The 15,265-nt window shown below is 38.0% G+C and overlaps 1 protein-coding gene across 5 annotated transcripts in view; it reads right to left on the minus strand.

The window, feature by feature from the left end:
- fubp3 (far upstream element (FUSE) binding protein 3) overlaps nucleotides 1–12,433 on the minus strand; it is a 31,161-nt gene extending 18,728 nt beyond the window's left edge. For 4 of the 5 annotated variants that reach the window (XM_084745610.1, XM_084745607.1, XM_084745609.1 and 1 more), the window contains exons 1-3: nucleotides 12,282–12,433; nucleotides 3,845–3,956; nucleotides 179–212 (exon numbers count right to left, since the gene is read on the minus strand). In XM_084745610.1, the coding sequence (XP_084601736.1) occupies nucleotides 179–212; nucleotides 3,845–3,956; nucleotides 12,282–12,377 (242 nt within the window). In that variant the 5' untranslated portion in view covers nucleotides 12,378–12,433. The remainder of the gene's footprint in view (nucleotides 1–178; nucleotides 213–3,844; nucleotides 3,957–12,281) is intronic. The other variant, XM_084745608.1, reaches the window with a different exon arrangement.
- Between the last annotated feature and the right edge of the window lie 2,832 nt (nucleotides 12,434–15,265).

Here is a 15,265-nt window from a genome sequence, read left to right on the forward strand (position 1 = left end):
TTCACCAGCAATGAGAGCATAAATTAAATTAAATCTGGTTTTGAGAGTAAGGTGAGTAATATAAGGCTGTTTGAGAAAATAAATCGGCAAGCTACTTAACTGTGGCACAGAGTAAATACCAAGAATACATGCAAAGTGCATTAAAATGACGAGAAACCAAAATGTGAGTTCCGCTCACCTTTGATGTACCATTGCACCGAGGTGGTTCCCTACTGAGAGAAGTGAGAAGAAAGCAAACCAATTAACATGACAGAAATAATCTGAGATCATGGTTAAAAATAAATACTTTGATCGCTGACGAAGCAGCAAAATGAGAAGGAGTGAGTCAGGGCTGGAGGGGACGGGAGCAGATGGATATGGTCCTGCCAGTGGTTCATGTTTGTGTCTGACCCACAGCGGGGGACGTTCACTGGCATGGTAATCAGGCCTGTGAGTGTTTGAGTGAGTGTTTCAATCAGAGCCGTTCGGAAAGAGAGAGGCGGCAGCCGGGTCAGCGGCTGCTGGTCATGAATTGAATTTTGACAGGTAGCACCGAGCAAGGGTCCTGCAGGGTCAGCGGAGGATGTGCTGCCATGGACGTGAACACCTGAGTTGATATCTAGCAGCTTCAATCAATTTTATGGTTGTTTGCTCCGATTTCACTTCTTCTGGAAATGCACCGGGGTTAACGCTTGAGAATGGAACAGCTATGAATATAAAACAGGAGGTGAATTCACACAAGGACAAGACTGCAAGATAACATGTGAACGTCTCGAGTCCATTTGGATACTTGTACTTCTGATAATTAAACGCTGAGAGCTAACTGCAGTGCTACACAGATACCATTTCTTTATTTCGCCCATTCTGTGGGACAACCTTGACTGACAAAAACTGAGGACAAATTGTTGCAAACAATAACCATGTCTCCAAAAAAACCCTAAACCAGAATTGCATACAATTATCTATCCATGCATTCAGGGCTGAACTATCATACAAACAACTGTGACAAGATAAGAGGAGGACGGGATAAATGACTCGTGTTTCCACTTCATGGATATGAAATGGATCAAATCTTTGTTACGTGTGCACGGCGCAGCGAGATAGAGTGACACTTTTCACTACACTGCAGTGTCAGATACTTAAAACACAATATAAATAAGAAAATACAAAACCATGTTGTCTGTGGTGTGCAGCCGGGTTTGCACACAGAATCGCACAATTTTTAAGAAATATACTCATAAAACTGTGAAAGTATCAAACAAGTGGAAAAACAGAGCAGTCGTCAACAATATTTAAGTTTCAAGAGGCATTTCTTCTGTTTGGTTTATTATCCATTGATAAAGAAACATTAGGCTTAAAAGTACAGTGGTTGTTGTTGATCCCTAACAGAACCATGGATCAATGTTCAACAATCTCTTGTTTGATGCAAAGTGAAAACATCGATCCATATCGTCATATTTAAGATTGAATTCTGAAAATTTCGTTGCTGCATATCCATCATTTCTGCCCAAGCGCACCTAAATAATAATCAGTATACAGTAACGTTTGTTATCTCTTTTGATGTTTTAACCAAATTGAGTTTTTTGGGGGAGACAACTTTGTTGCTGCACAGAGTCTGTTTTTTCCCCCCCATCTCGTCCTCAGCTGCGTCACTGACATGAGATTATGCAAACAGTGTGTTAAAAGTCAATATGAGTTTTATAAACTGTTATACTGCTGTGTTGTAGACCGATTAGCTCACAGTTTGTTGTTTGAGTTACAGGCAGACTTTACAAACTTCTGGTAGGGCTGTGCTGCGTTGCTGGGACCGAGCCAAAGTCGATCTCAGCGAGAAACAACAAAACTTCTGTTAAAACCTCACTGCAGGGATTAAGTGTGACTTTTGCCAGTCAAACCTGTTACTGGCAGCTCGTATTTGTGACTGTCAAGACAGCTGTTACACTCAGCTTTGCTGGTCACCGTGTAACTTGTGTCATCATTTGTGTTAGACTGGCACAGGATTATCATCTCGTATTGATCGCAGGCCCCTAATCGAAATTGTATCATGGCAGAGTTTGTGATATCTGCAAATATTGTATCTTTGTCCAGAGAATTGATATAATATTGTATCGTGATGAAACGTGATTTACACTCCTGTGCACAAGACGACCATATGAGTGACATCCCTGCCGACAGTTTCATGCTATTCCAGTGATCTGCAGATAAAATGTTACGTGTCAAAAAGGCAGGGGGAGAAAAAGGGCTGCTTACAAATAAACATGATGTAAACACTGCAGATTTTAAATTTAAAAAGTGAAATAACCCTGAATGTAAACAGAAACCATTTACAAAAAAACAGAATTTCACACACCACCTTGAATAAAAATTGGATTACTATTGCTCACTTTCCTGCTCTCTAATTGTAATAAAATACTAAATGGCTGCATTTATATAGCGCTTTTATCCAAACTGTTAGCAGGACCCTCATTCACCCGCTCACATTTTGGGGTCAAGTGTCATGTTCAAGGACACTTGACATGTGGACAGATAAGATCCAGGCTGGGAGATCAGCACCAGCCTCCAGCTGGTAAAATACGAAACTGGCTGGTAGATTTCAGGCACAAAATAATGATTTACTGCTGGGCAGCTGGTGAATTTGAACATTTATCTGTCAGCAGCTCATAGATGTTCAGATTTTATTAAGTTAATTTCCCAACCCTGCGATCAGTGGATGATACCTCCTGAACCGCAGCCACTCTGGTTATTGTTATGTGGTTGGTTTACTAAATTTATGTACATTTCACTGATATTTACTTTATTCTGTACAAAAGGCCCTGTGTGAGAGAGCATGACAAGATCAGTAAATTATGCCACGTTCAGACTGTTGATTGTCAAAAGTTGCATCTGGCTCAACTTCTGATGAACTCTAACTCAGGGCTCTATGGTCACCAAACAAGAACTTAAAAGCAAACATTCCTCTTATATTATTTGGGAGCATGCTGTGTGCTTCAGTACCCACACTTTCTATTTAGTGTGCCAGAAGTAGTATGTAGTAGTATGTCACCATACGCAGTATGTCAAATGCGGCATATCAAAAATACCAGGATGTCCTGCTACATCCGGTCGCATCTTGCAGTATACAAGCCAGCAAGCTTTTCTAGCTATTCTGACCCATAATCCTTTGAGATGGGTGTTTGAGCAAGAGAGTCAAAGCTCAAGGCACCATGATATGAGGAAGTAGTATGTCCCAACTGTATGCATACTGCAGGCATCAGTACACACTTTGTGAGGGCAGCTGCAGAACAAACCAAAAGTAAAAAGAAGTAGTAGTATATGTAGTATTTTTTTTAACCAACAAATCAAAACTTTGTGGGCAAAATAGAGAATCGGGATGTCATCTTTGTGTGTCTCAGGTCGGTGCAGCTGAACAGGTTGCATGTTGAGTCTCTTTTCTTCAATCGGCATGAAAATCTTTGAAAGCAACTCTAAGCAGCTTTTGTGGTGAATGAAAAAGATTTTGGTGGCAAAATGATTGGTTAGGGCAAAATAAGAACCATTCCCAAAGAGAAACGGCAACTCGTCAGGTTGCATAATGAAGTGAAATGAAATAGCAATTCTGGATAAACTTTACAGGGTGGTTGCAGCAAAACCCGACAAAAAGGAACACAAACAGACACAGTTTGAACAGGCAGAAGACGCCACATAGAGCGTCTCCTTTCTACAGTGAGGGGATAAACACATTGAGAGCTTTTATATAGCAGGATGGTGTTTTTATGAAGGTGTCTACATATATATTCTGCAGGATAAAAGCATCTGACAGCGTGGTTACAAATGTATACCAATTTATCAGCCCATTCTACAGACACATGCTATGTATAATGTTTACCTCCATTGTCTAGTGAACGTTTCTGGCCTCCAAAGCCGTAGAGGGAGGGGTCTATGACTGGAGAGGAACTGTTCATGTTGGGCATCTGGTCTCCTCCCATCTTGGCTGCCATCTGGAGACGCACAACAGTAAGACAGATGGAATAAAGGTGAAAAGTCGATATGTGATGATATTCTCTTTGAACATACATTTCCTTTCCAAGACAACATCTTGAACAACCCTTCAGAATAAGTGTGACACACTCGCTTCTCTTCTTTTCTTAAAAGCATCGAGTTTGCTGTGAAGTCGGACCCCGACAATCCATCTGTTGTGGAGAGCGTTATCTTTCTGACAGCAGCTGAAAACTGCACTTTGTACAACATTACAGAGGCTCGAAGTACAGTTCTTGTTGAGACTAGTGACGGTGGCACTTTCCTTGAAACATCCGTCATATGCCAGCTCTCTCTGACTAAGCTAACCTTTTTATGCTTTCACCGACAAATGACACGGATCATCACAGCACGCAGCGATATCTCAACAGACTGGATTTGCCAGTAGAGGAGTTGCCTGGAAGTTACAACAGTAAGACAGACAGCTGCCTAAAACTATTACACACAGAAAAATATATTTCCAGCTCCATATTCGAGCCTAAAGTGGAGGCTGTCAATTCTGTTTGTAGATGCTGTAAGAGGTATGTAGATGTGCAAAAACAGACGGAGGAAAAAAGATAAGGGATGGCCAAATTACACATTTATGATGAGGATTGTGACAAAGTGATCTTAACACTATTTTAACTGCCTCATTTAAATGTTTAATCTGGAAAATGGGTTGTTAAAATTGACCAAAAGAGTTGCTGATTACATTTTCTAGTCATTTTACAATCAGCTTGTGTTAGTTTTTTTGTGTAACTATAACATACACTGTTTTTTTTTTTCCTGTTTCTGCAAAGTTCTGAATATTTTTAACATACAGGACTGATGAGATACAGGTATCTTATGATACTTGCCCACAGTTTTTTTGAGAGTGCAGACAAAAGCCCCCAGATCAGAGGCAAACTGGCTTTTATTTGCTATGTGGTAACCGTTCGAAGATGCGGTCTGAGAGCTTGCCGATGCCTCGCAGGCGCCTGAAAGTTAGCAAACAGGTTTAAGTATCTGTCCATGTCTGGGACGGGTCGGGAGTCATGCAACGGGCTACAGACCATGAGAGCAAAGATGGGCAGGGGTAGGAGAGAAGACGGGAACAAGAGACAGAAGAGCACCAGAGCAGAATCCATAAAAGCCTAAATTTAAAATAAAAATGAGCACAAGTATAAAGTAGTAGTTATTAAGTAGTTAGCACCACCACCAGCAGCTACAGTAATAACATGCTGCACACTGATACCTCAGTATTAATAATCTAACTAACCTGTTGCAAAACTGACCTTTTCTTATATAACACTCCAGTCACCGCTGGTGTACTGTTGCTAACTGTGCTGCAGCTGCCATTAGCTGGCTAGCTCAGTTAGCAGTCCTACGAGTCTGAGACACAGCCTCTGAGGCCGGCTTGAAGACGGGGAATACAGTAACATTGCATTACGTGATGTACAGGACTCGAACTCTGGGGACAATGAAGACACGGCGGAGACGTAAGGCGGTTGAGGAGCAAGTTAATTTTAAGAAGCTGGAAGTTTATCTCAAACGAGTCTCACTGATTAAAACACGGAAATAACTATACTGTTACAAAAAAAAAGTTAATTCTCCTTGCTGGCTGTTCCTACAAATAATTGAATATCATAAATGTTCAACGATTAGTCGACTAATGCCTTGAACTAATGACTACTAGGTGACAGAAACAATCTTAAATCGGGGAAAGCCCTAAAAGGAATCTACAACTGATGCCAATTTTGGCTACTTGACTGCTTTGACAGTTTCTACTCTCAGAACCAAGAAACACAGAGGCTCAACAGCCACCCATAATCAAGTCATGTAAGAACACAGCACTATTAAACGTTTAGTCCGTATTTACATTTCTGGATCAAAATCAATACATGATAGGCACAAGAAAAGACCAGCGTACGTTTCTGGCCACCCAAGACGTACATTTCTCTTCATAATTCTCCGTCAGTGATGGAACGTGTCCAATCACTGCACACAGCTTCAAGAACAGAAGACTTATTTGCATTACAGCTTAGCTAAAAACCAATCTGCATCTACAACGACCTAAAGCAAACGCTCGTGTTCTGCAGTGATGGACGTTTAAATCTTCAGTTACGCTGCATGAGAGCGCCAACAGCATTTTCCACTCCCTGTTAATCTGCCACCTCTCGTTCCATACAAAAGTATAGCATTTCAGAAAATTACACTAAATTGACATCTGTGCCTGACTGGAATTTTTTTTTTCGCAATATGAAAATATAGTGACAGCAATTAGAGTCTTCCATCACCTTCAGGGATGATTATCTACTTCAGAGCCCACCAGTGGAAGTGAGAGGGGTGCGATGGAAATAAGCGGGCAGAAAAGGAAGCAGGTGTGGGGTTGCTGTTTTCCGTGACATTACTATCACCACGCGAGTGAAACAGCCTGAAAAACATTTTACATGAAGCCTATGCTGAAGAAAATGCTTGAACTTTGTGTTTCTCTTGACTTTTCTTTCACTACAGGTACCTGAGAAGTATCTTCCAAAACACCTTCCTGTTTTATCAGCAACAGTGCAGCTGCACGTTGTCTGATTTTGACAGAATTATTATTGAAATATTGAGTTCCCCAGCTTTGTTCAGAATTTTACAGGTCAAATAAGCTGCTGTCTGTCAAAATTGCCGCTGCAAAGTAAGTACACTTACATGTTTTTTAGTGTCAAAAAGTTTTAAAATACTTCCTTCAGCATACACAAAGTTCATCAGGAACACTATGTCCCAAACATGCATCTGTACTGTATTTGGTCTGTTGCCACAGACACGTCTCACTGTGAAGGAGCACTGACTGCTGGAATGTATTTTGTCCATATTCAAGCAGATATTTAAAAATGCATCTTTTTCTACCGGTTCTACCTCTCCATCCTCACTAAGCCTGCAGTTTTTTTTTATTCTCTTAAAAACTGAGCTTTCTCAAAACAATCTCCACAACAGATAAACCTTAAAATGCCAGATTTTCTGTTTTAGTATGTATCTAGAAAAAAGGAGTTCTTGCAAAATGATGACAGCAGTCTTTCCCAGTCACAGGAAGGAGAATGTGTGGCATTAAAGTTAAGAACTTTCTATCCCCGGTTAATCACTTTAAATGGCTAAACACGGTGCACAGCAGAGGTGCAACAATACATCAATCTGGATCAATACATAGATTCAATGCTCAATGATCTAACATGAGCAATGCAGCGAGAAAATCTTAATCTACACCGTCATCTTTAAGATATGCCTCTATTTTGAAATTCCCACGACATGTCTGTGTCACAAATGTCTAGAAGAGGTCCGTCACAAAACTGTCGATTCTGTGTCGACATGAATTACATAAATGAACGTGTTAAGTGGACATATGACACTCTAATAACCCTGAATTTAATTCTGCAGTTATGTTGATTTTCTGAGACAACCTTGTGATTGTAAAGTCATGATTTTATCAGCACCAACAGCTTGAAAACAACTGCTGGTTAACATGAAGTATTTCTGAGATGTGATTTTTTTTTTTTTTTTATTTGTTCACCTGTCTAACAAACTACTTTGCATATTTTTGTATGTAAAAATATGTAAATTTGTACAACTAAATTGTGAATTTCGCTGAATTTGAACAAATGAAGGTGATCAAAGAGGGGGGATGAATGGAGGGTTAACAGGCTGAGACTACTTGTAAGATGTCGTCTTTGATGCAGTTTTGTTTTATGCCAACTGAAAAGAGGATGAGGACGACGATATTTAACAGTTTTTCTCTCGCTCAGGTGTTACATGGTGAGCAGAGGTGTCTGTGAAAATGATCTGGACACGCTGGTGTGGACGCAGGCTGTTTCTGTCATTTAAAATGGTTTAATGTAGTGGTTTCTGGAGACCAACATGGGTCCCTAAGTGGGTTATAAGGGTTCCCCAACAAAAGGAGAAAATATTTTAACTTCTAGCACATTTATTGGAAGTTGTAACAACAAGGAAATAAATATAATTGTGTTTTTAATAGCCGATTGATTGTAACTTATGATAATTGATTGAAAGTTTTATCTACAGATCTTAAAAAATTAAACTACTCAGTGGGGATTCCTTGAGACAAACTGGTCTCAAATTAGGGGTGTGTGGTCTAATGTGCTTCTACTGTGCAGGTCCTTGACATGAAAAAGTTTGGAAACCCCGATTTAGTGTGGCCAGCCTTAGATTTAATGAATTATGGTTGTTTTATCATAACTTTTTACAATAAACTACTCTATGAATTAAAATTTATTTCACCAGATGCCGATCTACCCGAGTGCACCATATATAAAACATGTGCACATAAACATGTTTGCCACAGATAAATCCTGTTGTGTTTGAGTCAGGGTTGTAGTCATGCGGTTTGTCAAACTGTCCAGTACAAACTGTCCATCCTCCAGTAGAAACCCTTCAATGTCCACTGAGGCCTCTGGGTAAACACTACTGTGGACTGGACTGGCCTTCAACACCAACTCATTTCCTGAATGCAATCCTAGCTGAGTGAATATGTAAAAACAAAAAATACCTTAAATAGTAACTGCAGTCAGTCAGCTTACATACTTTAAGCCCCAAAATATGTACTTAAATGTCTGATTTGACTAAAAATAAGAAATGAAATCATGTGACATGTGGTCACATGGGAACTAAAGTATGTATAGTTTATATTTAGGGTCTAAGAACACCTCACACATCGGGTGCTGCTGTGGTACGGCGGTGATCTACACTGCTCATGACGACTTCCAACCAATGAGGTTTTTACATTTTACAAATTACTTTGTTGTTATTTGTTTCCACAGGGTTAATGTTAATGGTTATGATACGGATCAAGTTATCAAGATGGTACATTTAATGACACTGACAAAGTGGCAATTTGAAAAAAATAACAGGAGAGAAGCAGCAAGCAGAAGGAGCCAGAATGCAATAATTAGCAAATGGGAGGCCTACTGCAGAGGTCAACATCTGGTGATTTACTCTAATGAGTTAATGGACCTTTACACAATTGTGGGCTTTGCTTTTGTTTGCTCTGATATCTCTTTAATGAAAAAAAACAAAAAAAAAAAACAAAACAAAACAGAGCGCTTAATGTGAAACATATCGCAAAATAATTTCAGCTCGTGCAGCTTCAAGACTTAAATGTCAGTCACTTTCACTGGCTGCTCTCTGCGCAGAGAAAAGCAGGTTGAGTGCTTTTACTGCTGCATGTGTGGGAAGTAACACGGTAAACACACACAGTATAAAGACACATTAGACTGTGGCCTTCACTTCCCATCTCTCAGACTTATGCCACATCGATGTCATATGATAACAGGCAAAACAATGGGATTACTTCCCTTTTCTATTAAGTACATTTGGGCAGTCACATGCGAACTCAGTGGAATAACCAAATCCACAGTTAAACATCAGCCACAAGCAAAATGTGGCGGAGATAGAGAGCTTTTTATATGGATTAATACGTGATTCATTCTGATATTTATCTTTGACTAATAATGCCAGTGTCTATGCCCTTCTGATGACGCAAGAGTGTGAGACTGATGCCCACAGTCAAATCCCTTATGTCCTATTTGTTTTTACTGCTAAAAGGCCAAAGTGAACTGTTCCTCCTCTGGCAGCAGCTTTTTGTTTTGATCTTTTGAACAAGGTATGAGGAAACATATGAGAAAGTGGAGGAAGGGGGCGAGTTTATGGAGGGCTTCAAAAGCATCATGACAAACATTTATGAACAGTGAAATGGCTTGAGATGATATAGTATGAAAAGTTTGTCATGATTATAGTGAGCCAGTTATCAGTTTTGTTGTTAAAATGTCCTGAAAATGTTAAAAAACTACTGATACCAGCAATGAAATCATTTCACCCCTTTTTAGACTGAAAAGCAGTTCAGTGAGCCTGTGTGTGGGAAACTTGCTAACTTTTGTTGAAGCTGGACACTATTTACCACGAGTTTTTCAAGTCGCCGTTATCAAACACTGTTAATTTGATAATAAAAAATTTAAACAGTAATACTAATCATCAGGAATTTATCAAGAAACAGGCTTTAATGTTACTTAAAAGTTCATTGCGTAGGATTTAAGGACCGTCCACACCAAGAACTGTAACAACTCTAGAAACATGGCAAACGCTGCACTGGTTTTTGGATTGTACATCAATGTTGCCGCCATCTTGGATAGGTCAAGTCTGGCCTGCAATTGGTTTAAGTTTATATCTAAGGATTCATGGAATAAGTTAGAAAGAAATATTATAATATTATAATAAACAATAGAACATGACACATGGAGAAATGTTAACATTATAGTGCTTGTTATCTAAAAAAAATAGCTCCCCTGTTAACAGGCCTGTCTTGGCAACTAATATGGCGGCAATGTTGACGTACTGCAGCAACAGGCTGAAGTGCTCAATGCAGTGTCTAAGGCTGCATTCCAGACAACTCAGAACTCGAAAATTTCAGACCTCCCACAAGAAAAAGTCTAATGGAACGCCGCTCAAAGTCAGAGTTCCTACTTGTGAAGTCAAGGCAGAATCATCTACACCCCCGACTTAATGCAGAAGCAGCTGTCTGATGCCATAAATATGGCGGCACCCATGGAAGCTTAAAATAATACTCACTATCATACAGTAAAAGCTGCTCTGCATGAAAACTGAAGTCAAAATATGTTGTCAGTGGTCGCAGTGAAATAAAACATTAAATGGCGTTTAAGTAAGGAGGACGGATTCAATTTAGCGTACATTTGCAAAGGAAACTCATCAGTTTGCCTGGGTCGGCCATGTTTTTCATTTACTTTTGGCGTTGTGCATCTGGAACGCTTTGAGGTTGTAATTTGGAAATTCAAATGCAGCATTCACTTGTGACCCACGCCATCTGTCAAATGTTCTGTCATTCTAAGATCAGAAAAACATAATTCTTATTTTCAGGTAATTATACAGTAATTGTCTTCCATTTATAACATATTCTGTTATTAAATCCCTGTAAATATGACCTTTAACATTTTAAACAATAATAGTAATCATCAGGAATTTTACTGTGAAAACAGTATGGATTTCTATATTTGACATGTCATGTTTTTATCTGAGCGTATTCAAAATTTTGTTAATTGCACCTATATTGTAAAACTTTATGATAATGTGCATTAACCTCTGTGGCTGTTATGCAAAATATTGGTGCTTATCTTTTTTTTTATTAGCAAGCAAATTAAGAGATTAAAACATTCAGGGACAGTCCATTTGTTCATACCAAGATTATAATCTACACAGGGGAAAGCTCAACTGGTAGCTGTACGACTAAAGTCCAATTGACACGCTATTAACTGCACTCGGTGGTATACTAATCTTCTATCACAGCATACAGACAGCTCTACTTTGAACCAACTTAATGTTGGTCTACTACAGTGACCATCTCTGCTACAGTCACCATCTGAAACTAATCAATAACACGTAAACAGAGGGCATCAGTGAAATGCGGGCTGTATTTTATATATTTTCCAGGTAATTTACAGGCAGCAATGGAAAAATCCAAGTGTGCTGAACAGGAGGAGTGGAGGGGGGCTTATTTGAACAGATGACGTTACATTGCATGGCCTTACTCCAACGTTGCCTGTTAGGACACACAGTACCACACACGCTAGCTAGCTAGCACCAGCCCTACTAGCTTACTCAGATGTGTTATTATGTCAAAGGTACGCTTTAAGTTTAGTACACACGCTTGTTATTTAGTTAAAGAAGGGGAATGGGGGGGATTTAAACGTTAGCACTGCACGTGATTAGTGATTGAGCTCGCAGTGTGTCTGTTTAAACCAGTTATACTTAAGCTAACTTCAAAACTAGCAGGCTAACTTTGTGACATCGTGTCAGACGGTCCGGTTGATCAGCCTTCATGACGATACTAAACATTAGCTTTGGTCACGTTGTGGGTCAAGCTGCAGGCTATCTAACTTGTGATAGTAAGTTAGCAAGCTAAGCTAACTGCAACTTCTGTGACTTGACAACAGGTTGCAGTGTGTCGGCTTAACTTACTAAAGTTGCATAAACTTCGACATTATCAGAGGCCTTCGTGTTTTTTGCGTGAGACACGACTTTCCTGGTCGTTTTGACATGTTTGACACTGTTATTTAACGCGTCTTCTGTCCCGTGTAAACTCTAATCTGTCCTCTCAGCTCGGCTATTTAACGTTAGCTTGCTAGCTTGCTGCTGCTGGGTGCATGAGGAGTGTTTGTAGTAGGGGGTCCGGGGTGCCCCGACCGAAGTCCTGCCCTGCTCCACATGCAAACACGCTGTTCGTGGTCCGAAAGCGCTACACCTGTGTTCGCTCGAGAGCATTTTACCTGTCGGACCCGGCGTATCGTGTCTACGAAGTCATCTTTCGTTCCGGGCTGAGCCACCGAGGCCTGTCCCTGAACCAGCTCCGCCATCATCATCATCCGCCTCGGCAGCTGAGAGCCACACTTAAAAAAAAAAAAAAAAAAAAGAACAGCACACGTGCCAAGCCAAAGCTCCGCGAGCCACATGATCTCGCGAGTTGATGGAAGACCACAGACAGGACAAGGAAAACACCATGAGCACGAGCCAAGGCGGTATATAACATGTAACATACAAAATGACATGGTATATATAAACCTAAAATTATTTATTAAAAAAGGCATATCAATCAATATTACTTTTCAATTTCGTGTGAAATATTACAATATACTTTCCAATACCATGTGCAATATCACTTGTCAATATCAACAATATTACAGCATACATTCGGTATTATGTGAAATATTTCTTTTCAATATTATGTGCGAAAATATATTCAATATCATGTGAAATATTACTTTTGATTTCATATATTACTTTTAAATTTTATGTGAAATATTATATTCAATATAAAGTGCAATATAACTTTTCAGTATCATGTGCACTATTACAATCCACATCCGATACCCTGAAATATTACTTTTCAGTATCACAAGTACCATTATATTCATTGTCATGTCATGTGAAATATCATGTGCAATATTACTCTTGATATCATGTGAAATATTCTAAAAATCATATGCAATATTAGATTTAATATTACGTGAAATATTACGTTTAGTATCATGTAAAATATTCTCAGTATCATGTGAAATATTAGTCTTAATATCATGTGAAGTATTCTCAATATCATGTGAAATATTAGTCTTAATATCATGTGAAATATTCTAAATATCATGTGCAACATTACATTTAATATCATGTGAAATATGTGAAATATTACGTTAAGTATCACGTAAAATATTCTCAATATCATGTGAAATACTACTTGTCAGTACAATGTGCAATATTAGTTTTCAATATCATGTACAATATTACTTTTAATATCATGTGAAATATTACTTTCAGTATCACATAAAATATTCTTAATATCATGTGCAATAGTACTTTCAATATCTTGCAATATTATTCTCACAATTATGTGAAATATTATCATGTTCAGTATCATGTGCGATATTGCTGCACATTCAATATCATGTTCAACATCTTGCATAACTTAACTTATCTTAATTTATCTTACCTTAAATACATATATACATACATTCTCCAATCAGTTACTGAAATACTGTTAAATGTGTCTTTCCCAGAGCCTGAGGCGACAACTTAAAGTATTTTTTTCAACTAAATGTCAAAACTGCAAAGATATTCAATTTATCATGTTCTAAAAACATAGAAAAATAACAATCCTCTCATTAGAGAAGCTGGAACCAGAGGATTTTTAACATGCAAGTTATCAATTTAAAATATACATGATTTATACATTTTCTGTCAATCGACTTATTGTCTAATCATTTCAGCCCTAACATTCTAGATAGATAGATAGATAGATGTAATCTGTTAATCTTCAGATTTACTTTATTTCTGGATTTACTGATGGAACATGCAAAAAATGTTTGTTAAAAATGAAAAACAAACCCTAACATACATCCTACAGTTCCCATACATGGAGCCACAGAGATGATTTAAACTGACTTTTCCTATTAACATTACAGACTATCTTGACAGAATCAGAAAATTCCCATCTGACACAACAGAACGAACACTGAGGAATATTGGTTTTCTCCCTGCTGCACATGTGGAAACATCTATTGTTGCACATCTGGAAAATGCCAGCAGCCAGACAGAAGAAAGTAAAATTGCAGCAAATTTCCAAACTGTTTATGCAAAACAGTTCCTGCCCCATAAATTGCATCCAAACCTCAATGAGCGAAGTCGACCAGTGAGGACTAAAATGAATGTGTGGTCCTGCAGAGTCAGAGACAGCTGAGAGTTATTTAAGTGTTTGTTTCTGAGTGTCTGATAAAAGACAAATGCATTAATTTAATTTTCTTAATGATGTATTGTGCTTCCTAATATCTTGTGATATTAAAGGCTCAGACTTGTCAGAGCTCTTATTTCCACAAATGGGAATGAAGGCTAACAACATAATTCACAAACCTGAATCATTATTATAATAATAATCTCAGTTGATAACATTTGTGCTTTAATTTCCACATGTAAAACAAAACAAAACAAAACAAAACAAAACAAGTAGATAAAATAATCTACTTGATAAGAATCATGAAATCAAATGATTAAAATTACTTTCCATAATTTTGACTTTTATCTCGTAATCATGACTTTCATGTCATAACTTAGGCTTTTTATCTCACAATTATGTCTTTACTCTCATAATTTTAACTTTATGCCTCATAATTATGACATATCTCATAAATACAGCTTTTTTTATTTCTTAATTATGATGTTCTTCTCACAATTTAAGATGTTTATCTCATTAATATGACTTTTTATCTCATAATTTTGACTTCTTATTTCATAATTATGACTTTCATCCAATAATTTCAGTTTTTATCTCACAGAGATGACTTTTTCACTCATAATTATAATTTTTATCTAACAATTTTGACTGTTTATATCGTAATTATGACTTTTTATCGCATAAAGTGTTTTATGTTATAATTATGACTTTCAGCTCACAATTTCTGATTTTTATCTCATTATTATGACTTTTTTTTATCTCAGAATTGTGACTTACCTCATTAGTTTGGCTTTTAATCTTATAATTGTGACTTTTATCTCTACTATCTACTATCTGCTATTATTACTTTTCATCTCATAATTGTGACTAAGCAACTTTTACAGGTGGAAATTGGCTTCCATAGTTCCTTAACACTTAAATAACTGTTTCCCTCTGTGGTTACTCGTGTGCAACATGTTCATGCAACATGTTCATGCAGCTGCTGGAAGAGGCATGATTGACCTCGAATTTGAGACAAGCAGATTGGCGTGC

Source organism: Lutjanus erythropterus, chromosome 20 (genome assembly GCF_056507025.1).
Source record: "Lutjanus erythropterus isolate fLutEry1 chromosome 20, fLutEry1.hap2, whole genome shotgun sequence".
Taxonomy (NCBI): domain Eukaryota; kingdom Metazoa; phylum Chordata; class Actinopteri; order Lutjaniformes; family Lutjanidae; genus Lutjanus; species Lutjanus erythropterus.